At 46.4% G+C, this 25,227-nt stretch overlaps 1 protein-coding gene across 1 annotated transcript in view; it reads right to left on the bottom strand.

The window, feature by feature from the left end:
• The window catches only part of SORL1 (sortilin related receptor 1), a 669,532-nt gene that overhangs the window by 174,501 nt on the left and 469,804 nt on the right, over positions 1–25,227 (bottom strand). The window contains exon 38 of the mRNA XM_069225024.1: positions 17,985–18,057. Within this exon, the coding sequence (XP_069081125.1) occupies positions 17,985–18,057 (73 nt within the window). The remainder of the gene's footprint in view (positions 1–17,984; positions 18,058–25,227) is intronic.

Here is a 25,227-nt window from a genome sequence, read left to right as displayed (position 1 = left end):
GTATTCAGTACTAGTCTGTCCCGAAAAATGTTGAAGGAAGGTGGTTTTACTGAAAGAGACTGTAGTTCTCTCACACAAGAGGCAGAAGTGATCACAATTAGGAAGACAATCTTGAGAGTTAGAGACACAATGAGTGGGGCAAAGATGAGGGGTGTCACAACTAAGTCAACGTTCCACTGTGCCATCACAAACAGTTTGGGAGTGAACATGTGTGCTAAACCTTTAATAAACCACATTACAACAGGTGATTCATACAAAGACGGTTGGTTTGGTAAACAAAAAGGCAGAAAGAGCAGGCAAATATCCTTTAACAGTGCCCACAGCAAGACCTTGCTGGGCCAAAGACAAAACCAAACAGGAAAATATAGGACAGTTTGGCTTGGGATGGGTCTATGTTGTGGACTCCATACAAGGCTACAAATTTGTTCTAGCACCTGGCATAAATGGACTATGTAGAGGAATGCCTGGCAGAAAGGATGACATCCACAAGGTCAGGTGGTAGATCAAACAGTCAACTGCTGCTGCTCAATCTCCACACAAGGAGTTGCAGATTGTCCATGTTTGGATGCAAACCCCTGCCCTGCTGCTGCAACAGAGGATTTCCACCCCTCAAATAGTAGCCTGATCAGAAGACAGATTCTCATGCCACAAAGATCTGGGTACCACACTCCCCTGGCCCAATCCAGAGCCACTAGAATGATTTGGGACTGGTCATTTCTGATAATCTTCAGACCTCGAGGCAGGAGAGGGAGAGAAGGAAAGCTGTACATACACGGTCCCATGTACCACTTCAGCCTAAATTCATTTTCTAGTGATCTTTCTTGGCAATTACAATGCTCAAAAGATGAGACGCTGCACATTCTTGTTAGTGGTAAAAAGATCTAGCAAAGCTTCTCTGCACTGTCGGACAATGTGCTTTGCCACCTCACAGTTTAGCCTCAATTTGTGGTCCGCCAGGATTTGCCAGCAGGGCTCTGTCACCCTGGCATGTAAAGAACATCCACGTGGTTCACAGTCAGGGGAAGTCCTGATGCTCCACTCAACTCTAGAGGCGCAGAGCCTGTGGGCAGAGGAGCGAGGACATTTGTTTGCCCTGCTAGTTGCAATATAACATGGTGGTGGTGGTATCTGTGAGACCCTGCACTAGCTTCTCTTTAATCTACTGCAGAAAGGCCTTCAGTGACAAGCCAATAGCCAGAAACCCTGACAGATTTACATGGAGCCAGGTTTCTGCTGGAGACTAGAGCCCTCTAATCTCTATCTCCCCTAGATGACCTCCCCAACCCAGCAGGGACACATCCGTCACCACCATCAGCACTGGGTGGAGCAGGGAGTGGGGTCTGACCATATTACAATAGTGGTCAAGCAGCTATCACTGCAGACCTCTTGCAGTTTCCACCGAAATGTGGATTGAATAAGACCATTTTCCTTAGTGCTGGTCTCAATTAGACTTGATTCCACTGCAGAGCCCACATACACCACCTTGCAAAGTTGACAAAAAGGATGCAGGAGGCTAACAGGCCAAGAGGCCTCAGAACCACTCTCATCAAGACCCAGGACCGAGGCTGAAATATCAAGATCATAACCCAAATGCCCTGGACTTGTCAGGACAAAGGGAAGGCCCTAAACTGCACCATATCAAAGACTGCTAATATGAAAGGCAGCCACTGGGAAGGAGTAAGGTGCAACTTCAGCATCTTGATCAAGAACCTCCACGATGTTTCGAGGTTTGCAGTCGTCTGGAGGTGGTCACTGACTGACCATGGTAAAGGAGCTTACAGCAGACAGTTGTTAAATTAGGGGAAAACGGGTACTGAAACCTTCAAAGGTGGGTGCCAACACCCAAAGTGGAAAGGCAAAAGGTGAGCACTGCAAATTGAAATTGTTCCTGGTCTATCATGAAATACAAGTAATGTCTCTGGGACTGCAGGTCACCACGTAAGTCTAATGTCACCAATCAGTTACCAAGATTTAGATCAGACAGATTCTGTCCTTCTGCTGGGGGTATTCAGAGGGCGAAGTTCTACAAAGGGACAGAGGCATCCACCCTTCTTTGGCAGGAGTAACAACCCATCCTTATCTTAATAAACATTGTGCAGGCCGTAACCCTCTTATGGGCCCCTTTGGAAAGTAGAGCTTGCAACTCTTGCAAGAAGATAGAAAGGTGCTCCATTGAGAGCTGCTTTGAAGATTGGAGGAAGTTGCTGTGGGTCAGAAAGGAATGGAAGGCATAGCCCACTGAACAATCTGGATCTATCTGATGTGATGGACTGCCAGACTGTGAGGATCCTGCCTCCTACAGGATGATAATGTGCCACTAAGCGCAAACTAAAGAAACTTGGCAATTGATGCTTCAGAGGAGAGGGACTGGGAGGACTGGTGTCCTTGAAGACTTGTGTGGTGCTTGCCAAGCCCCTTGACTGGTCTCAGAAGGGCCAAAACCGGTGGGAAAAGGGTTTGGCAATGATAAAAAGACCTAAAGAAAGTTGTTTGGCTCAACTTTACCTAAAGCTTTTTAAGTCTGAACTACCAGACTCTCTAGAGCAGGATGCTGTGCCACATAAACAGGGTCACCTCGCGACAGTCTGTGGCATTAGCCCAACCTGCCTGTTTACTGGTGGAAAGGACAAAGTGTTCATCACAGTATTAGTTATGGCTTCTTTGATGTGAGTAAGGGTTCAGAGGAAGCTGGCTGAGGCTATAGGACTTCTTTAAGGACATTCATTTTAACCTTCACAGAAGGCAGTTGTACAGCCAAGACCTCAGCAGCAAGCGGAATCATCACAGCAGGGGGAGCAAGCTCTTCTGTTGGGGATCCAATGCAGGACAACAACCACGTATCAGTGAAAGCATCAAGCCCACTAACCTCTTCTAGGTTCATATATAAACCGTTCTCATCATAATGCTGGGGTAAATCTTCTCCATCAGCACCACTGCCATCTCCAGGAAGTAAACTCTGGGTGAATCGGAACCGTGGTGGTATGTTGTCAGAACCAGGTTTTGCAGGAACCAGGTGTGCTTGAGTGGAATAAGAGCCAGACCCAATTTGGGATCTAGATAGATTAAGTTTGGGGTAAGATATCGGATCTCCCACTGGTGCTGGTAACATCGGTGTCGGCATTGATGAAAGGTTAGTCTTGGAGCTGGAATGAAGTTGGCACCAGAATTGGACTGGAACCCAAGGTGGATTCTAGGGACTTCAATGGAGCCAAGGACAGGTCAACCAGCACTGACCTGATTGGAGGTCCCTGACCAACTCTGGGGTCCAAAGGCACACCAATTGGAGCCAGAAGAGTGCCAAAATTATGCAGCATGGCTTACTACTGGCCTCAAATTGCTTCATCATCACCGATGGCCTGGAAACACTGGCACATCTGGATCAAATGTGGAATCAGCTCCTTAAGCAGACATCAGGAGTAAGACGAAATGGCACTTTGACCCTCTAATGACTTCTCGGTCAATAGAGTGTGGCGTGATGGGGTTGAGTCCTGCTTCAGTTTCTTGGGTTTCCTCTTTGACGTGAGCAACTACACTTCTGAAGAATTTTCAACGTGAAGGTGATCCGTTTAAAGACCAACCCAACAAGTGGATCTGCACCTTCAACTCACAGCAGCACTTATGCAAAGGCTATGCCCTTTTTTTTGATGTACGACAACATACAGCTTTGCTTCCCTGTCCTAGATCGCTTTTGAGTCCATGAGGGCACACTAACTGCACAACTTGGAGGTGTGCCCTGAGCCCAGGCACCAAAGGCATACCTTGTGCGGCTAACTTAACATTTATTTCCGACAGTCAGGGCATAGTTTGAACCCAGTGGCCTTAGGTGGGATCACTGTTCACTTGCACACTGGATTCAATTTGAAAAATTGTCTAAAACCGAAGAAAGGCGGAGAAGAGCTCTGGATCCATGTACGTAAGCACAGAATGAAAAGAACGCACTTTGGCCCACAGAGGTGCCACTACCATGAAAGTCCAGTCTATCACTTACAGGGGGTATGAAGACACTGCAGATCAGCACAGAGCCACCTAGCACAGTACGCGGGAGCGCTGCTGACGAAATTTCCAGATTCTGGCACCTGGGGATAGTCTATAAATAAGGATTCTGCTATTAGAAGCATCCATCAGAACCTTCAGGATTTCAGCCAGTTCTCAATCAATGAAATGCTTCCCTGTCCTAGTAACTTCCTGTAGGAAGTAAGTCAGGAAATCCTCCCTGATTAACCAGACTAGATTAGCCATATGCACCAAATACAGTTCCATCATCTGCCGAGAGGAATGCAATGATGAAATGCATCAAACACAAAATATTTTCCGTTTCACTGACTAATACATGTAGGAAGACAGTCATTTTGCTCCCTTCAGCATTTACATACAATATTCAAGTAGAATTAAGAGCCCTTATACAAACATTTCAGAAGAAGTGAGAACCTTCAGATTATGGTTAACAATTTAGTTACTGTGTCAGGACAACAAACACTGGCTACAGGTAGCACAATAGGATTTGTGAAAGAAGCTATAAAATATCTGAGTGGCACATCTGCCTCATATCAGTTGGGAGCTACAAGGATCATCTTAGACCCTGAAGTTGTGAATTATCTCAGTGTCACTGGTATCAGCAGAACAAAATGTGTAAAATCATGTCCTGAACAGGTCTTTTGGAAATGTATTTTCAGATACTACAGATATTGTGGCTAAATACCTAAAGATGGCTTCTTATTTTTTTTTGTGTGTATTACGAATCAAAAAGGAAATTACTGAAGCGTTGGATGGTTTGGGGTGGCAGCCTGGATATTCCTAAGGTCATTAGTGACGGTTTCTTTTTTCCCCTTTTTTAATTTGCCACTTCTGCCTTCAGCGACATCCCTTGGGGGTCTGCAGACCCTGCCAATAGCCCCTTCAGCCTCTGGGCTCACAGTAGCACTCCTTTCCTGACCAGAGGCCCCCATTTATTTACCCATTGCCCTCCGGTGTCAGGTCTCACCTGCTCGTGATGCCACAAGGTTGGGCGTAGGCAGGCTGGGAAGAATCCCCTCTATTGCACCCCAACAGTTGATACAGCAGACGGAGCTGGAAAGGACAGGAACTTGCCTCCCTCAGTGGCCTAGTCTTGGGTTCCAACCCTCTGTGTCCTGGCATCTCTCAGAAGCTTGGGGACTTACCTCATTACTTTCTTAAACCAAGGATGTGAATTGTAAAGTCACTTTGAGCTCCCAATCCAAGATCGACAGGTTCACTTCCCTGCATCCAACCCCCAGAAGAAATCCACATTGAGGATCCTTCACTGGCTGACAAGGTCGTAACTGGTGTACACAACATCCTTTAAACTATCCAAGCCTCCAAAGAACCACTGGAATCCAAAATAGTTGAGGTCAGGACTGACTTGGCCTTGCTGGGCCAACTCTCCATAAGGTAGTGGGCCGTGTGACAGAGGCCAAAAGTTGCCTGTCCACTATCAAAGATGAGTCTTCAGACATCAAAGAGACACTGTTCATCCTGAAGGCCACTATTTGGACCCTTTAGGCCCTGGCGGAAGATGCAGAAAAATCGATCCAGCTTTTAACAACCTTCGCCTGGTAGAATTTCCCGAGGGGGTTGGAGGCCCCCTGGGCGACGACATTCATTGAGAACTGGCTGAAATCCTGAATACCTGGGTGTTCCCCATCACCGTGGCTCATGCACAGCAGGCTCACAGATTGCTGACACTGAAACCCCATCCCAAGCCCCCCACCTTGCCCACTGAGATACAGATCTTTAACTACAGGAACCGCAATACAGTTTTGCATGAAGCACGTACCCTGGAAACTCTTCTCTATCAACGCATGATGATATTTCCTGACTACACAAGGGTGACTCAGCTGCTACGAAAATCTCTTGATGCGGTAAAACAGAAGCTCAGATCCATGTCCATTCCATACATGCTGCTCTTCTCTGCCAAGCTGCAAGTGGAGCATGGCTCCCACACTCACTTCTTTGATACTCCGGAGGTGGCATGGGAGTGGGCCACTGAGCAAAGGTCCCTACGCAGTAATGATCTCCCAGGAGGCACCAGGCGGAGCGCCCCTAGGCCCTCACAAACATCTGCTGCTTCCTCTCACTCTCTTTGCCACGCAAATGCAGAGGCAGGAAGCAGAGCTGGGCTAGATCCTCTGCATGATCTGATTCTGAACATTTTGGGGCCGCTGGCAACACTGGGGGGGGGGGGGGAATGCAGCCTTTCAGCAACCCAGAGACTCCTTGGACACAGAAGACATAGCAGTGTCTCCAGACACGCCATCTTTAATAGTCTCATCATGATGATTCTTCGAGCTTTCTGAACTGACCCAGAGTCACCCTTGACCAGAGTGCCACCTAATGCTTATATCCCATTACGTCAATACTTTCATAAGGAGGAGGTTTTCTTTAAAGGTCCAGGTTGGTGCTATATACGAGTTGGGAACATTGTTAGGCAACAGATGCTTCCGAAGTTGAAGTATGTGGAGTCACCATCCTCTCTCCACGGCGGCCCTGCCTGCCCTCCTTCTGAAGTTCCCTCAGCCCACATTCTGGCCAACTATATGATGAGCCATAATCTCCTTTCCTGGAATGTGAACTGCCTTCTTGAACGCATTAAGCGGACAATGACCCTTCAGTTTATACACCAACCAGTAGTAGTATTGTAGGAGACCCATCTTATGGGCACTTAATGCGCCTTTCTCTGTAGAGAAACAGGCTCGGTGTTCCCTGAAAGTACCTTTAATGCATTCGTTGATGCGCTCCTCGACGTGTCTAGCGTCCCTGTCGAAGTTTCCATCACCACAGGATTGTCAATGTTTCCCGGTGGCATCTCTGACTACTCTACAACTCCTTCGACTGGTTAAGTCTGCCTCCACTGCTCACCCTATGTGCGCCTTAATGCATGGTTCCAGGGAGATGAGAGAATTGTAGAGCACCTGACTGAGGACCTCACTTCCTACTTTGACACCAACACTGGGTCTGTGCAAAACCCCAGAACTCTCTGGGCGGTCAGTAAACAATCCGAGGGTGGGCAAGGAGCTACCTCAAACGAAAGGAACGCGATCGACAACAAGATACTGTGGACCTGGAGACCTGTATGCTCACCAATGAGTCTATGTTGACTTGGACACACACTGAGACGCTCACCCCCAGCAGGACATAGATAGGGCCGCGCTAAGGCAACTACTCTCCAGTGAAGCACGTCGTTGTTGGACGGCGATCACCCGGCGTGTTCACGAACAAGGTGCAAAAATGGTGCACTCTTGTAACGAGTAGCAACCCGAGACATTGCCTTCTACTTTATTCCAGCAATAACGGATGGCTCAGGCTCCACTGTCACTACTGCCTCTGAGATTGCAGCAGTGTTCGCTGCCTATAATAGGCAGCTGCATGCCCATAGCCCACGACCCCCACAAGAGAGCTTGTCCAATCCTGATATTCTGTCTCCTTCTTTAACTCTGGCCCAGCAACATTTCCCAGAGGACCTGATCGCAGAAGACTAAATATATGCTACCATTAGAGATCTGAAGTCTGAGAAAACCCCTAGCCCAAACTTTTTTCACCTTGAATATTATTCAACATTCCACAAAAATCTTCCTCCCCATCTTCTTCAGCTCTATAAGGAGGCAATCAGAAAGGGACAGTTTCCTAGGGCCCTAGATCATTGTCATCCCTAAGAACGCTCTGCCTTTGCTGGATTGCAGTTCTTACTCCCTATCAAATTAATGCAAACATTAAAATATAACTGAAGATTCTGGCAGCCAGGCTCCGCCTTATCCTCTCATTCCTAATACACTCAGAGCAGTGGGGCTTCATACCACATCACAGTATCAGACATTCCATCAGATGACTGAAATGTGCCCTCACCCGTACAGAGGAGCTGCCAGGAGATTTGGTGTTGTTCCTTCAGAAAAGCCTTTGACACCATAGACTGAGATTAACTGGTGGTAGTGTTGTAGTGTATGGGTTTTGGGGACCGTTTTTTCACGATGGTGTAACTTCTTTACTCGCAACCGACAGCTCAAGTCTGAATCAATGTGACACACTCCGATTAAATTCCCACTGAACGGGGCACCCGGCAGGGCTGTCCCCTTTCCCCACTGCTCTTCGCCTTGGCCATCGAGCCCTTGGCATGTTTGGCCCGATGCGATGCACAGCTTGAAATCTGGCATTGGGCAAGTGCATTTCAGGACAGAATCGCATTATACACGGATGAGAATCTCCTATCTCTTGCAAACCTCGCGATCTCAGGTCCTCTCTGCCTTTTCCAGGAGTCTTCCGCCGTGCGCCTCAATATGGCGAAATTCCCCCTTGTCCCTTTGAGAGGGGATATTGTGTCATTTAGCTAGGGGGTGGATATTCCCCTTCGCAGCCTCAGCTTCAAATACCTGGGCGTGCACGTGGCGACTGTGCTGGACCTCACCTGGGCCTTAAACTTGACACGCCTTTTGCACAGCACCAAGGCCAGTTTACATACGTGGCGAGACCTCCCATTAAATCTCCTTGGCAGAGACGCAAAAATAAAAATTGTGATACTGTCCCGTTTTTTCTATATAATAAACGTCCCACTATACATACCAAACACTTGGTTTGCAGGGTAGGTGTCCATCCTTCGCCCCTTCCTCCCGCATTGGTTAAAGCAAGTGTTGTTGTTAGGACATTACTTGGATTAGCAACTCTGGTGGCTAAAAGAGCTATTTCTCATGTTTGGAGGTAACCTTCCCCACCGACACTGAAACAATGGGGAGCCGGGCATGGACTGGTGTGCTAAATCAGAAGAACCAATCTACGTTGTGAGGGGCTGCCCTGTTAAATTCTCCAAAATCTGGGGTAAATGGTGGGAGTACTATGGCCTAGCTTCAAAACTGGACTATTTGGTGAGACATGTAATGTAATTGTTTTTTTGGGGGAGGGGTGTAAAAGAGGGGGGAGGCAGGGCGATGGGTGGCTTGCTACACCATTATTGTTGAATATGTTTTTTCCTAATTTTTTTTTACACTTGCCATTTCATTTGAAACCTAATAAAATATGTTTAAAGATACAATTTCAACCTAAACTCTCCAAAGAATTGCCTGTTTAAGTCATCCGCCTGCTTGCAACACCAACCTGGTGGCCCTGGATGCCAAGCTGCAAGTCATGCCAAATCAGTCTGTTCATATTTTTGGGCTTTTTTGGAAAACTGGTTAGCCTTGCCCCTCCTTTCTAAGATACAGGTCAAGTAGACCATGTGCACCCCTACACTGTCCTCTCTTGTATCATCAGAAGGAACATTTGTGGGGCCAGTTTGAAGGCATTAAGCTCTGGAATGTCCAAAGAGGACAAAGTTCAGTGCCCATCTCCCAAACAGTCCCACAACATTTTAGGAAGCACCACTTGGTGTGCCAACATTTACATCAGCAAACCACCGAACTATTTCTTAACCACTGGAACAACTGCAGGATCATCATGTTGTTAGATCCTATTTATATAACCTGAAATGTGGTCTTAATGTATCTTACCATAAAAACATGAAGTAGATGGTGGAATCTGCGGGGCCAAGAAGTCCACAATACCAGCTAGAGATCCCCTAAGTTGGTAGTTTCCCTGTGAGTGGTACAAATTGGGGTCGTCAGTCCGAGTCATGGTCCAGGGAAACAGGAGTTTGAGGCTAGGTACTGGGGAACTTGTCTGGTCCTTCGGAGGCCCTATGGGATGTCTAGTTGAGAGTTCTATTTAGCAGTACTGACTAAAGCCCAATGGATTTGCCACTTTGAAGTCCTATAGTAGACCCAGTTGGAGATTTTTTGCTACAGTCTCTAATCAAGGTTCCTTGGGGACCCGTTCAAGATCTAAGTCTGAACGGGAGCCCTGGTCGCTGGGTGCCCTAGCCGAGTTTTCATGGGTTGATGATCAATACTGAGTCCCATATTCAGTGCCTTAAATCTCAAAATCCATAGTGCCTCCCGCCTCCTCAATTTAAGACTTAAGGCAGTGGATATTGAACTCAATATTACAACAATATTGATCATGCACTCTATTTTTGGGAGGATTAACCGAAACAGGGGGCTAGCATGAAAAAATATTGTAGTTACTGAAATCATGTGGTGGGCAAAATTCCCCTTCTTTTAGGTATTTGTATTTCCGGTATTAAGAGTTGTTCTACATACCAGTCACTATGACATGTTCTTTTGTATTTTAATCTATACATGCTGATTTATTTATCACTGTTACATACACATTGTGATCTATGTTTTATCATCACATGTATGTAAACTACAACTGTGTTACTATTTCTCTCATTTTCTTTTTGCATCCTTGAACCTACTTTTTGCATTACTGACAGTGAATAACCTCACACATAACTTTTTTAACTCCACCCTGAACTAATATGCTTCTATTCACAAGGGTGTTTAGTCATTAATTAGGAGAGCTTAGCCACATTATTAAGGTATTAAAGGTGTGTAGTCATAATAATTAAGCAGATACCTATGAGGTAGTTAGAGCAACACCTCTTTGCTGGAATGGTATGAGTGATTTTATTAAGTCAACTTTAGTTGAAGTTGACATTCTGGGGTCAGTCAAAATGGGGAGCACCATGTCTTCCATTCCAGCATTTGTGACCCCAAGGCATCATGGTAAATGCAGTCATTAGCACAAATTTGAATACAGTTTTGAACGTTTTTCACCATACGTTGGTGCGGCGAGTGCCGTATCTTCGGACACGTGTTTCTGGCTATTTGGCCGTCATCAGCGAAGAGCAACGTGTAGCTGGCGGGGTTGCTTGAAATGCAGCCTTGAAAGTATTGACAGGTTTAAGTACAACTCAAGAAGCCGCACAGGTGCTTCACCCGAGCTCGTCAGCTCAGAGGCTCACGGGAGCCTTAATTACAACAGTCAAAATGGGGAGCACCCTGTCTTCCATTCCAGCATTTGTGACCCCAAGGCATCATGGTAAATGCAGTCATTAGCACGAATTTGAATACAGTTTTGAAAGTTTTTCACCATACGTTGGTGTGGCGAGTGCCGTATCTTCGGACACGTGTTTCTGGCTATTTGGCCGTCTTCAGCGAAGAGCAACGTGTAGCTGGCGGGGTTGCTTGAAATGCCGCCTTGAAAGTATTCACAGGTTTAAGTACCACTCAAGAAGCAGCACAGGTGCTTCAACCGAGCTCGTCAGCTCAGAGGCTCACGGGAGCCTTAATTACAACAGTCAAAATGGGGAGCACCCTGTCTTCCATTCCAGCATTTGTGACCCCAAGGCATCATGGTAAATGCCGTCATTAGCACAAATTTGAATAGAGTTTTGAAAGTTTTTCACCATAAGTTGGTGCGGCGAGTGCCGTATCTTCGGACACGTGTTTCTGGCTATTTGGCCGTCATCAGCGAAGAGCAACGTGTAGCTGGCGGGGTTGCTTGAAATGCCGCCTTGAAAGTATTCACAGGTTTAAGTACCACTCAAGAAGGCGCACAGGTGCTTCACCCGAGCTCGTCAGCTCAGAGGCTCACGGGAGCCTTAATTACAACAGTCAAAATGGGGAGCACCCTCTCTTCCATTCCAGCATTTGTGACCCCAAGGTATCATGGTAAATGCAGTCATTAGCACGAATTTGAATAGAGTTTTGAAGTTGACATTCTGACTGGTGTGGCCTCAGCGAGTATACTTACACTGTTCCTCCTGCTAATGGTAGGGCCTGACAAGATGTGCGTGGGTTATGATCATGAAGACAGCTTTGTGTGTGTCTGTGTAAATTGAGCGTTTAGGGCTATTCAGACGGTGTTCAGTGATATTCGGACAGTCCGGCACTGGTGATTTGCGTTCGGACAGGATGTGTGTTCCTCCCGCTAATGGTGAGTTTTGACAGGGTGATGTGCTTGTGTTTTGATGATTTGTCACTCTGTATAGATGGTGTGTTTACATCTATTCTGGCAGTGACTAGTGACACACCTATGGAGACGCTGAAACTATTATTTTCTATAATTTTAATAAATGACTTGCTTTAATTGTGATTATGACAGTCTATATATTGATGATAACATCATATTAATTTCTATATTTTGACACATGACATGTGACTGATATGTGAATCCTTGTACCAATGGTGTGTGTACTTCTACTCTGGCTGGGGACAGTAATGTTTGTGGAGACGCTGGGGAAGTACATTGGTTGTATAGATTCAATGATTGTAGTTACTCCACCTGTGGTAACCGTTACCTTTACAGATTTCAACATCAACATTTGCTTTTTAAAACGCGGTAGCCCACCAGGAGTACTACGTGAAATGCACTCCAAGATGGTGGACACCAGTTTCGAGAATATTGTCCTGACTAGGTGGGATAAGTTTGCTAGTCCTATGCCACTTTCAGTGGCAAGTTATATTTGTATAAAAGGGACACCTAATATGACTACCGCACTACATGCAACTTTTCATTTTGGGACACCGTGTGGACTGTGGAGTTCTCTCTATGTAGAGTGTTTTACAGAATGAGATTTAATTGCAAAATGATGGGACTTAGTAATGTATGCTGCTTACATGGATTGCACTAGGTGTAACTCTGTGGTGAAGTAGCGAGTTGGACATTGCTTTGTATACGAATTGCATGCTAGCCACATCGAGCGTTACGTTCTTGTCTTATTTTGGCTTGGTAAGGTTATGAGTTGATACAACGCAGGTATAACTATCGTTTTAACTCTTAAGTGTGGTCCCAATAAGGTCATACTCTCCCCGTAATCTGTGATATACACATGATACAGTAATATGTGAACCGTAGATGGTAGTTTTTACAGCACTGGACTTAACAGACACTACACATGCATACCTCCTTTTCGATACTCGAGTGAGACCACGCTATTGGCACACTCTCTTCTAATTTTGTGTGAAACCAGGTAAAGATACGGACACAGGCATACTAGGGATGACTATTATCACTGTATTGTACTAGGACATTGGATATTATGATTAGATATAGTAGGATTCCCTATCCATGTGTGTATTTCTTCGCAGATCACATATAACATTCCACGATGATCTTTGGTGCTGTTTGCTGGTCAACTTTGGTGAGCATATACAGGCTGGATATAAAGTATTTATATTATAGGGGCGCAGCTTTCATAAATACTAATGACATGATGGACTGGTATTGTAGGAATTGGTGCTTTTGAACTAAAAAACAATGGATTGTATATTGTATATATTATTTTGGGTGAGTTATAGATTTTGATAATATTAGATACAGAAGTTTGTGGTACTCCTTTTTCTTGCTTTTGAGGGGATTCACCTACTTGCTTCTTATTCGTGACCTCTTCACTCTTTGGATTTGAGTATTTAAACTACTTCTTGAGCATGGGCATGTGGTATTTGATCTTTTCTCCACCCTTGGTGATGCTGGTGGTGGTTTGAGCAGTAGCCCGTTGGATCATACATTCATTGATGTAATCTTAATATTGTAGCCCTGATGAAGTTTTTGATGATACCAGTCTAACAGACAAAACACATGTTCCTAGTGTTGGAATGGTGGAGAGTGTGGCTAGAGTTTTTGGGAGCACCAGTGAGCATTGTCTGGTCTGCATAGTTATATATTATTAGTTCAGTTTCATGGTTCGCATTAGTGTAATATATTCAATTTGAGCTGTTGTGTTTGTAGTTTTGTATTTACTTACAATTGGTTTGTATTTTCTTTTTTAAGAAAAATGTGACGGCGGTATGCGTGGTCTGGCGCTTGGCTGGCTGTGTGCGTGGACTGGCGCTTGGCTGCGTGCGTGCACTGGCGCTTGGCTGGCATTGTGCCTAAGCTAGAGCCTAACTGGGGGTGTGTGAGAGCTGGCATCTGGCTGACAGTGTGTGATAACTGACTTGCTGCTAGTCACTACACACACTGCTAGTCAAATGCTAGTCCACACACTCAGGCAGCCGGTGTGATTGATGTGTCAGACATGTGGGTGTATGAAAGTGATGGGTCCTTGAATGGCGCTGTCTGTTGATGTGAGTATTGTAATGTGCTGGGCCCGAGGCTGGCAGTGTGAATGGTCTTGTCTGTGTCACATATGAAAGGTGTGTGAATGGACCGTAATACAGTTGGTGCCTCAACGCTGCTTTACAGCTCATGAGCTGAGTCATTGGTTCAGTTTTTTGACCTTTCAATTATTAACAGTGGGTTCAGTTATTAACAGTGGGAACCCATTTCATGTTTATGAATTCTCATGTTAATAACATTTAATATATTGAAGCATCGTCCTCGTGTCAAATCCAACCAGTATGTGTGTGCACCAATAAAGAGAGTGAAAAGATAGAGCTCACTCACCTTCCCAAATTACTATCAACAACCAAAAAAGTGAGCACGCTACAAAGTCTCTTACTTCCATGATGTACCAAACACTCAAATTGTGGAAATCATGTTTTTTAACCTTTGTCCAAGGTTACCATGAGTAAAAAAATAAATAAATAAAAAACACCATACTGATGGATAATCACAAGACAATTTTATTGCACTTCTCCTCTCAGCTGGGAATTCAACTAAAGGGAAAAAACAGCTTGAAGTACCCCCCTGACATACTAGGTGTCTCAGGTACGACCCCAATAATCAAGCATGCCACCAACTGGGTTGGTGGGTGAGGGGTCTTTTACAAAAAAACAAAAAAAAAACAACTAAGGCTTTTTTTCACAATTTGGGTGTTTGGGATATCACAGAAGAAAGACTTGGTAGCATGCTCGCTTCTTGTCTAGGGAAAATCCACCAAGTCTAGATATGTTCTAAAACTAGACACCCAGGGGAGAACACAGTGGTGTGCCTCTTGTGGATCCCAAGAGGTTTTCTTATCCACAATCCCCTGCAAACGTCTAAATGTGACTAAAATCACACATTTTCCTTGCATTTCTTTGCCATATTCTACCACAAACAGAAATAAACCACAGATTTCCTACCACCTGCGTTCCCCTCGGTCTCCTGATAAAAATGATCTCACTTGTGGACTGGGAAAAGAGACCCCTACAGGGCATGATTGGAGATGTTACACTTCCACAGCAAATAATATGGGGGGTGGGAGGGGGTCACACAAATACCTTATTTGATAACACATAGTGTGCAGATATGGGAGAAGGTGAAAAAGATGCTCTTTTGATAGTGAACTGCCTCAATGGGATCCTGAACCATTTCACTCTATAGACTGCAATATGTCCATGGCGAGATGGAGAAATGTCTGGTAGTGGGAGATTTGTATCCTGGGGAAGTCTTCATTACACGGGGGCAGGGCCACTTTCTACAGTAGGCCATATTTTAAAATACTGTAAAGACGTTGTAGAGCACATACTTGGCTGCACCCTCACCTTTCGTGATGCTAGGGGGACTGCTTAATTGGGGTGAGTGTGGTCACCGCATCTCGTTATTCTACAAAGCTTTACAGAAGGACATGACTAACAGCTCACATAAGGCAATTACAGCATGGTAACTGGATCTGGAGGAGCCCATTGAGGGCTCAGATTTGGAACATACATGCAGCCTGGTGAGAAAGGTGTCCTGCAACCACAGATTTAAGCTGTTACATTTTCACTATCTATACTGCACGCCGTCTCAGCTACAAAGGATAGACCCAGTTAGATCAGCCCAGCGTGCTTGTTGTGGGGAGGATGAAGCCACATTTCTACATCTGACATGGCAATGTACAAGAATATACAATGTTTGGGAAGAGGCTATCCCCAGCATTGAAAATATTACAGGAATCACAATCCCAGAGACACCCTGGGCATGCTTATTAGGTATAGTGGTGATACCCAGATTGTGCACAATTTCATGTCTCCTACAGTTGGCCATGCTCTTGGGGAAACTAAGAGTGACTATTGGTTGGATGGGGCCTAGACATCTTAGTGGGGCCTTGTGGGTTAAAGATGTGCTGGAATTGGGGGGGTGGCAGAGGAACAATGTATGTGACTTACTCATACTGATGACAGGGCTGTAGGGGACTTAACTGCCTGGAGGGCAATGCTGGACTCCTTTAATGACCAGGGACATCCGGAGGAGGACTCAGCCCCAGAAAACCTGGGGACGGACTGATGTACAGGATATTATTGTGTGCTAAACATGCTATAACCACATCTGTGCACTTATACTACGTTTACTGACTTGGTGTATGACACCCTAATTTAATTTTCATAAATATATAAGGCAGATGCTTGCACTTATTGCCCTATGCTGTATTTGTTATCATGCACAAAATGACCAAAATAAAGATTTTTTTTTTTAAGTCTGCCTGTTCCTGAAAGCTGGGAAGATGGTGATTTTAGCACTGCAAACCCTTTGTTGATGACATTTGCAGGGAAAAAAAACAGACACTTTCTTCTGCATAACTTTTTTTCCTATCACCCCCCCCAAAAAAAACAACATTTGACTTATTTCTCAGACTCCAAGCACTTTTGGCCACAAGCTGTTGGAAAAAAGAAAACAAACTTAGCGTGGATACCTTACGTCGACAAAAAGGTATGAAATCCAAAGTGCCACAAATAGCCCAAAAAACAGGCTTAGCACGGGAATGGTGTGGATGCTTGTGGGTGGGGAGAGGTGTTTGGCCTAGCAGCGAAGGGGTTAACACACATACATCAAGTTAAATGATTACGTCCCTACTTCGTTCTGACAACAGTAACAATGGACAATGTCTAGGAAACGAGAGCTACATGTTTTACAGTCTTAATCTTACTTAATACCTATTAATATACATTTTAGTACTTATTTTCTGAAATGGCAGCTGTGCCAACTACATCAAAACATTTATTTTGCGACTGCTCCACAACGTAGGTCGTGTTCACAATGAATATTCCAGAAAATAAGTAGTATACTTATGATGATAGGGGTACTCTAAATTAACAACTTTATTTTCTCACCTTACAGAAGAAAATGGTCTAACTCAATTACGTTGCCTCGTGCAGATGGACTTAAAAAGTCAACTGAAATACACATTATCCTGAAAGCACAGCTACACCCTAAATAGCGAGGTTGCTCAGCACCACTTTTTGTCTAAAGGTACACAAGCATCTTATTCACAATTTCAAACACATCCTACAGCTGTCTAAGCAATGCACTATGATGAAGATAATAACCAACTACATTTGTGTTCTTTTACACTTCTTGCACACCTGCAAAAAGTTGCTGTACATCTGAGGAAGGGCTACTCTATAGGTGCATTGGAAATTAAGCAAGCATAAACTGGATCAATAGCTATTCCTGAGGCTAAGGAGGGCTTCTGATGAGCATCTACAGTAAACACTATTGCCACACTGGATCTGACAGACTGCTTTGGTGTCATGAGCAAAGACAAGAAGAAAATATTTTTTGAAAAAAAGGAGAGTAGACGTTAAATTGCAAATTCAAAGAAGCCACCAATAATATGGGTTCAATTGTGTTTGCTGAAGAAATACAAGCCTGGCAAGCATGTTCTAGTTTACACAGATCAATGGGATAAAAATAAAGGTGGTGGATGTTCTAGGGTCAGACCCACTCATTAGATGTAAATGAGCATACAGTACCAGCAGCACACATCTGTGAGGACAGAATATTTTGTGGCCCCGGGACATTGATCATTTCCAAGTGGTTGGAAACAGAGGAATACTAAATGCAGAGGTACTAGAATGTACATTATGTGGATTCCCCCCTCCCAAACTAGAATGTACACTATGTGGATCCACCCCTAAAATAAAACTTGCAGTTTGCCCATAGAAAATAAGCATACAGCACCGATCACTAATGTCATAACAATTAGTGAGGAACAACTATAATTTGAAGTCTAAGTTATTTAAGTCAAGAAATGATTTTTTAACTGAAATCTGCTTTGCCACAACTAAGAAGCTGCACAAAAAAGTCTAGCAGCGTTTTAAAAATATTCAGATATTGAAACAGAGGGAGAGCTACCATAACACAAGATATTTTTACAGGTTAGGAATAACATAGATGGAAAAAACAACAGATATACCCTGCGAGGAGCAATAATCACATTTTTCATGAATGTTGAAGAATTTTACAAAACACACCTTTCTCTTTTGTGGTGGTAATGGACATTAGGTCACTCCATTCTCCTACTCCTCGACTAGTAACAGCAGCAACCTTTGAAAATAGAAATGCATATTGACATAACAAAAAGTTAGAAAAGTAATACAAAATTACACTACTTTTTCATAATTTCCTCACCTTGAAAACAGCTGCTGCTAGTTATTATAGTCCCCTGACACACATTGTCTAATGATTGTAGCAACTTTTTATAGTTAAATCAGGTCTTAATTAAAAAGGATTTATAAAACATGGAATTAGTTATTGGTATACTAAACATACAATAGAAAACAATGCACCATCATGATCAGAAAGGTATTTATTTTCTGTTCACCTCCAGTCCCTCCTCTTAAAAACAAAGCATCGGCAAGGCCAATAGGTTTGGTTTGAATTTTCAGTCATACGCCTATTATCTATCGCAATGCAAGAGCGATCCTGGCAGAACATGAGTGTAAGCTACTTGGATGCGCTGAAAGACTGGAACAACCTGGAGACAAACCCACACGAACCGCCTGATGCACTGAAGTACACCCAACGATCAAGTTGCATATGAAATGTGTAAGATAGTTCCCCTTTTTGACAAGGTCACCCACACTTTGTACCTGGTACATGATGACTTTCAGCACTGGGTTCCTGCTAACCAGGTCCTCAGTGCCAGATCTCTTTCCTAAAACTGAACAATTGTTCCCGAATTGGCAATACCTTTGGCAGTCTTGTATGTCCCTAGTAAAGATACCTCAGGTACCTAGGGCATGGGTACCAAAGAGGGTCCCCAAGGGCTACAGCATGTATTGTGTCATCCTCAAGGACCCCTCACCTATCTCATGCAGACTGCATGTTTTGGTGCAGTTGAAAGTGAAAACATCACATGGCACATGGGCCATGCCCACTAACACTGCAGGCAATATATGAACTTCACCCCTATAGCAAGCCTTCCAGCCCTAAGGCAGGGTGCATTATATTACATGTGTGGACATATCTGCAAGAGCAAATATGCCTCTGCTATGTCTGTCGATTCTTAGACACAGTAAGTGATCAGGGAAGCCTTTTTAAGTATGTGTGTTGGACACTGGTAAACATGAATTCCCCAGCTAGATGATGGCTTCACTAAATCTAGGGATGTTTTGTATCAAATAGCTCATGTTAATAAACCCTCACTGATTCCAATAATGGATTTATTAATACAAGCATCCAGAGGGCACCTTAGAGGTGCCCCTTAAAAAACTTAACTGCTGGTGTACTGGCTGACTAGTTTAGCCAGCCTGCCGTCAACAGGCATGTATCTGACCACCAAGGGTGACAGCCTCACTGTCGGGCGGTCAGGAACAAAGCCTGCTCTGCCTCCCAACTGGATGACCTGCAAATCTGCATTCCAAGGCAGGGGGCTTCAAACATCCCACCGCCCTTGGGCAGAGGAGATGCTGACCCCCTGACCCAGAGCCCATAGGGCACCTGGACAGGCAGGAAAATTAGTAGTCAGAAAGGCATGCCCACCCCTCAGGTTAGTTCCACCCCTAAGGTGAGCTACCTGATGTGGACACACATTTTTAATCTGCCATCTTGGTAATGGCAGAACTAGGAACTCTGGGATAGGGTTATGCCCACTTCCCACAGTAAGTGGTCAAATATGGGATGTAGTGACCCCAGAGATATATAGGCCATTGGCTACTACCCTACATTCCCCTAATGCCCCGAAATTCAGTATTTTGGGAAACCCCTTGCACCAGAAAATCAGATCCTGATGACCTGAAAGAAGAGGAACCCTGAAGATTTACAAAAGCAAGAAGAGAAAACCAGCACCCGACTTGGTCCCAGCCCTGCTGGCCTGCCTGCTGTCCTGGACAACTGCGTCAAAGACAACTTGACCTGCAACTGCCTGTGCCTCCAAAAGCCTAGGAGGACTGCCAGCCTTCGACCACGACCCAGAAACTCCAGTGGCGAAGCAGAGCTGCTCCCCTGCATCATGCAGGCACCCCATAAGAATTGTGAGGATTCCGGACTGCCAAAACCAGACACACGAAAGCACCACTGTACCCACGCATCTTAGACCAAGTTGAAGTGGGCCAACAGTGCAAGCGCGTCCCCAGACCTTCCCGCGAGGAAGCCCACCTTGAGTTTCCTAACTGTGAAGTTCCTGACGCCGCCTCAGTGTGCAGGCCCCCCTCTATCCTGAGGGACCAGGTGACCAAAACTTGATGCCTCAGGACACCTGTGCATCTGGCTGCCCCAGCCCGAGTAGAAAAGGACAAAAGGTGTCCCTATGTCCCAGAGCATGAGACCTGAGCTCCCTTGTTGGTTGAGCCGGACTGGTCCCCTAATCCCAGATTCCAGCAACTTTCTAACTAGACTATTCCCCAAAAGGATAACATTAGAGAACCTGAAGCTGAAAAGCACCTCTGCACCTGGACACCCCAGTGCCTTCCGAAGTGGCCTGTTAGTGCTGCCTTGGACCTTGTCCTATTCTGACCTTAACTCACGAAGAACAGTCCTACAAGTCGTGCTAAGTGCTCAAATGCAGGTTATGTTCCTTTTCCTTTGGGATATCATTAGGGAACCCGATGCTGAAAAGCACCTCTGCATCCGGATGCCCCAGTGTCTCCCGAAGGAACCTGTTGGTGCTGCCTTGGACCTCACCCTATACTTACCTTAACTCCAGAAGACCGGTCCTGTAGTACAAATTACTTACCTTCGGTAACAAAATATGTGGTAGAGACATTTTCTAGTTGCAGATTCCTTACCTTAGAATTTTCCCCCAGGCGTCATACTGGATCCGTAGATTGTTCTTCGAGCAATCCCGTTGCGTGTTGGCAGGTGGTGTCGGTCTACTCCGCGGGCGTCGTTGGCATCGTGGTCGCCGTGATGACATCGGGAGTAGTATATAGACGTCGCCCTCGCGCAGTGACGTCAGTTTCTTTTAACAACTTTCCACATCAAAGCGCAGAGCCGCTAAGAACACTGAGATTGGTGTGCCTGAGCTAAGGACCTGAAAGGGGGACTCCCTGTCCCTAGAAATCAGTTCGCAAGCAGGGAGGATGGGTGGGCGGTAAGGAATCTGCAATTAGAATATGTCTTTACCAGATATTTTGTTACCGAAGGTAAGTAACTTGTACATCTGATAGGGACTTCTAGTTGCAGATTCCCTACCTTAGAATAGATACCCAAGCAATGCTATCCTCGGTCGTGGGCTGTGAACCAAGATCACACTAGGAAGTCCTGCAGGACGGAACGACCAAAATAGCTGTCCCGACAGACCTGACTGTCCAGACAGTGGTGCTTAGCAAACGTGTGCAGGGACGCCCACGTAGCTGCCTGGCAGATATCCAGGACAGGAACTCTGGTGGAATGAGCACACAAGCCTTCAGGAGGTTGCTTTTTGGCCAAAGCGTAGCACATTTTGGTGCAAAGAAGCACCCATCGAGAGTTGGTACGCTTTCGCACCACCTTCCCTTTTTTCGCATCCACATACCCAACGAAGAGTTGATTGTCCACCTGGAAATCTTTAGTATGATCGAGGTAGAACGCCAAAGCTCTTTTTGGGTCCCAACGGTGGAGTCTCTCCTCCTCATGGGAAGAATGTGGGGCTGCGTAGAAAGTAGGCAGACTGATGGACTGGCCAACATGAAAGGGTGTAACCACCTTAGGAAGAAAGGAAGCACTAGTGCGCAGCACAACTTTGTCAGGGTGCACAGACAAATATGGAGGTTTTGAGGAAAGGACCTGAAGCTCACTCACCCTGCGAGCAGAGGTGATAGTGACCAAAGAAACAATTTTGAAGGTGAGGAGCTGCAAGGGTCAATTATGTATTGGTTTGAAGGGGGTACACATCAAGTAAGTAAGTACAAGATTAAGGTCCCACTGAGGCATGATAAATGGAGTGGGAGGAAATAAATGGGTGAGCCCTTTTAGGAATCTACTCACAAAAGGAGATTTAAATTGTGAGGGCTGATCAGGTATCCTAACAAAGATTGAAATGGCAGATAAATACCCTTTAAGGGTGCTTAAAGCAGAGCCCTGTTGGGCCAAAGAAAGAATGAACAGAAGAACCTCGGACAGAGGGGCGGAAAGGGGATCAACAGATTTGTTGGTACACCATGTCAAAAATGTATTCCAATATCAGGCGTATAGAGTTTGATGGACGCCTGGCTGCCAAGATAACATTGCAGACTTCAGGTGGAAGGGCAAAAGCCGTCAATTGGCGCCGCTCAATCTCCACGCATGAAGGCGGAGGTTGGACAGGTTCGGGTGAAGAACCATCCCCTGTTGCAGCGACAGATGATCCGCCCGAAGAGGCAGTCTGAGTGGAGGATCGATGGACATGCTCAATAGCTCTGGATACCATACTCTTCCATGCCCAGTCCGGAGCCACCAAGATGACTTGGGCCCGGTCGTTCCTGATTTTCTTGAGAACTCTGGGCAGAAGAGGTATAGGTGGAAAGGTGTACAGGAGGCCGGAGTTCCATTCGAGACGAAGAGAGTCTCCGAGCAAGTGCCGCCTTGGAAACTCCAACGCGCAAAACAGCTGACATTGCACGTTCACTGCGGAGGCGAACATATCTAACCAAGGCTCTCCCCACTGCTGAGAGAGACCTTGCACCACCTCCGGGAGGGGTTGCCATTCGTGATCGGCTGTGCATCGATGGCTGAGTTTGTCTGCTCTGGCTGTGAGGGAGCCCACCAGATGTTGAACCATCAGGGTAATGCTCTGATGTTCCAGCCATGTCCAGAGGTGTAGTGCCTCTTGACAAAGGGCCCAGTACCCTACCCCGCCCTCTTTGTTGGAGTACCACATGGCAGTAGTATTGTCCGTGAACACCTGCACCACTTTCCCTTTGAGAGAGGGAAGGAATGCTTCCAACGCAAGCCTGATCGCCCGGAGCTCCAGCAGATTGCTATGGAGCCCAGACTCCAGCCGAGACCATAGTCCTCTGATCTCCGCTTCTCCCACGTGGCTGCCCCAACCCAGAAGTGACGCATCTGTCGCTTTAGACAGAGCTGGTTGGGGAAGGGAGAGGGATCTGCCATGGACCCAATGCGGATTCGAAAGCCACCACTGCAGATCTTTCACAGTCCCCTCCGAGATCTGGACCAGGTCGGAGAGATTCCCCTGATGCTGCGCCCACTGAACTTCAGGTCCCACCAGCAGAGCCCACATATGCCATCTGGCATGTGTCACTAGCAGGATGCAGGAGGTCATGAGGCCCAGCAGCCTCAGAGTCAGTCTCACCGAAACCCACGACGAGGCCGAAAGATCAGAATCATAGCCTGAATGTCTTGGACTCGTTTTTCGGGAGGATAAGCCCGAAACTGCACTGTGTCCAGAACCGCGCAGATGAAAGAGCGCAACTGAGAGGGAGTCAGGTGTGACTTTGGCATGTTTATAGTGAACCCCAGCGTGCGCAGGAGGTTCACCGTAGTCTGAAGGTGGGAGATGACTTTCAGAAGCGCATCCGCCTTCAACAGCTAGTCGTCAAGTAGGGGAAGACTGAGACCCCTAACCTGCACAGAGGAGCTGCAACCACCGCCATCACTTTCGTGAACACCCAAGGGACACTGGTAAGGCCGAAGGCGGAGCACCGTAAACTGAAAGTGCTCGTGACCTACCACGAATCATAGGTAACTTCTGTGGACACGCAGGATGGGGATGTGGAAATAAGCGTCCTGCAAGTCCAACGCTACCATCCAGTTTCCTGGGTCCAAGGCAGACTGAACCTGAGCCAGGGTGAGCATTTTGAATTTCTCCTTCTTGAGGAAGTAGTTGAGGTCCTGAAGGTCTAGGATAGGATGTTAGCCTATCCTTTTTTGGTATCAGAAAGTAGCGGGAATAACAACCACAACCTACATCTGACACAGGGACCTTTTCTATAGCTCCCTTGGCCAAGAGAGCTGCGACTTTCTGGCGGAGAAGCGCCAAATGATCCTCCGAAAGGTGATTGAAGGATGGTGGCATGGGTGGTGGAGCAGATTCGAAGGGGAGGGAGTAGCCCTTTCGAAAGATCTGCAAAACCTACCTCTCCGTGGTGATATTTTCCCAGTGGGGCAGGTAATGGCGAATCCTGCCACCAACTGGACGGGAGTGAGGGGACGGACTAGGAGGGTTTGGAGGCTGCAGCGGGGGCAGTGGTGGAGTGGGCAGACCTCTGGTTCCCTGTCCCACGGCCACGTGGTATTCCGCGTCCTCGGCCACGCAGAGGCTGAACAGCGTGCAAGGCACGGTGGCTGAGTGGAGGACGTGACAGGGAGCCCCTTCCAAGGCCACGAAAGGGGCGAAACGCAGACTGTGGTGGGCGAGGGGCAGAGGAAAGACCGAGGGACCGAGCCGTAGCCCAGGATTCCTTGAATCACTCCAAGGCTGAGTCCGCTTTGTCTTCGAAGAGATGGGAGCCATCAAAGGTCATGTCCATGAGTGACTGTTGGACATCCCCCAAAAAACCAGAAGTGTGTAACCAGGCGTGGCGCGTAAGGCCACTGTCGTAGCAACCGATCTGCCCAGAGAGTCGGTCGTGTCCGGCCCACAAAGGATTGTGAACTTTGCTGCATCTCTCCCATCGTTCACAGCTTGGGAGATGATAGCACTGGCCTCCTCCGGTATCTGCGGCAAGACTTGCGCAACCGTATCCCACAAAGAGTGGGTATAGCGGCCCAAAAGGCATGCAGTGTTCACAGAACGCAGCTCGACACTGGAGAAAGAAAACAACTTCTTGCCAAACTGTTCCAGCCTTTTGAATTTCCTATCCAAGGGTGCGGAAGGGAATGCGCCTGAAGATGAGGAAGCTTGGATAACAAGACTCTCAGGCGTGGGGTGTTGGGACAGGAATTTAGGGTCGTTCAGAGCTGGCCGGTGGCGGCGTGCGATACTCCTATTCACAGGAGCCCCTGTGTTGGGTTTGGACCATGTACCCAAAAGGACATTGGTGAGGGCCTCATTAAATGGCAAAAGGGGTTCTGAAGTAGACGCCCCAGGCTGAACCACCTCCATCAGATAAGACCTGACCTCAACAGTGGGAAGCTCGAGACCAAGGACCTCAGCTGCCCTACTGACCACCATACCATAAGTTGCTCCCTCCGCCGTAGCCACGGTAGGAGGAGACAGCATGCCAGCGCCAGGAGAAGTATACAGAACACTGGCTTCGCCCAATTCCTGAGCCGAGTCCATAGCAGGGTCATCCTGGTATTCATAAGGATCCAGGGACCCTTCCAATTCCTCCCCATGTTCGTACACATACAAAA

The sequence above is a fragment of the Pleurodeles waltl genome, chromosome 3_1 (genome assembly GCF_031143425.1).
Source record: "Pleurodeles waltl isolate 20211129_DDA chromosome 3_1, aPleWal1.hap1.20221129, whole genome shotgun sequence".
In the NCBI taxonomy this organism is placed as follows: domain Eukaryota; kingdom Metazoa; phylum Chordata; class Amphibia; order Caudata; family Salamandridae; genus Pleurodeles; species Pleurodeles waltl.
Note: the sequence above shows the minus strand (reverse complement) of the source record. Positions and strands in the feature narration are given on the sequence as shown.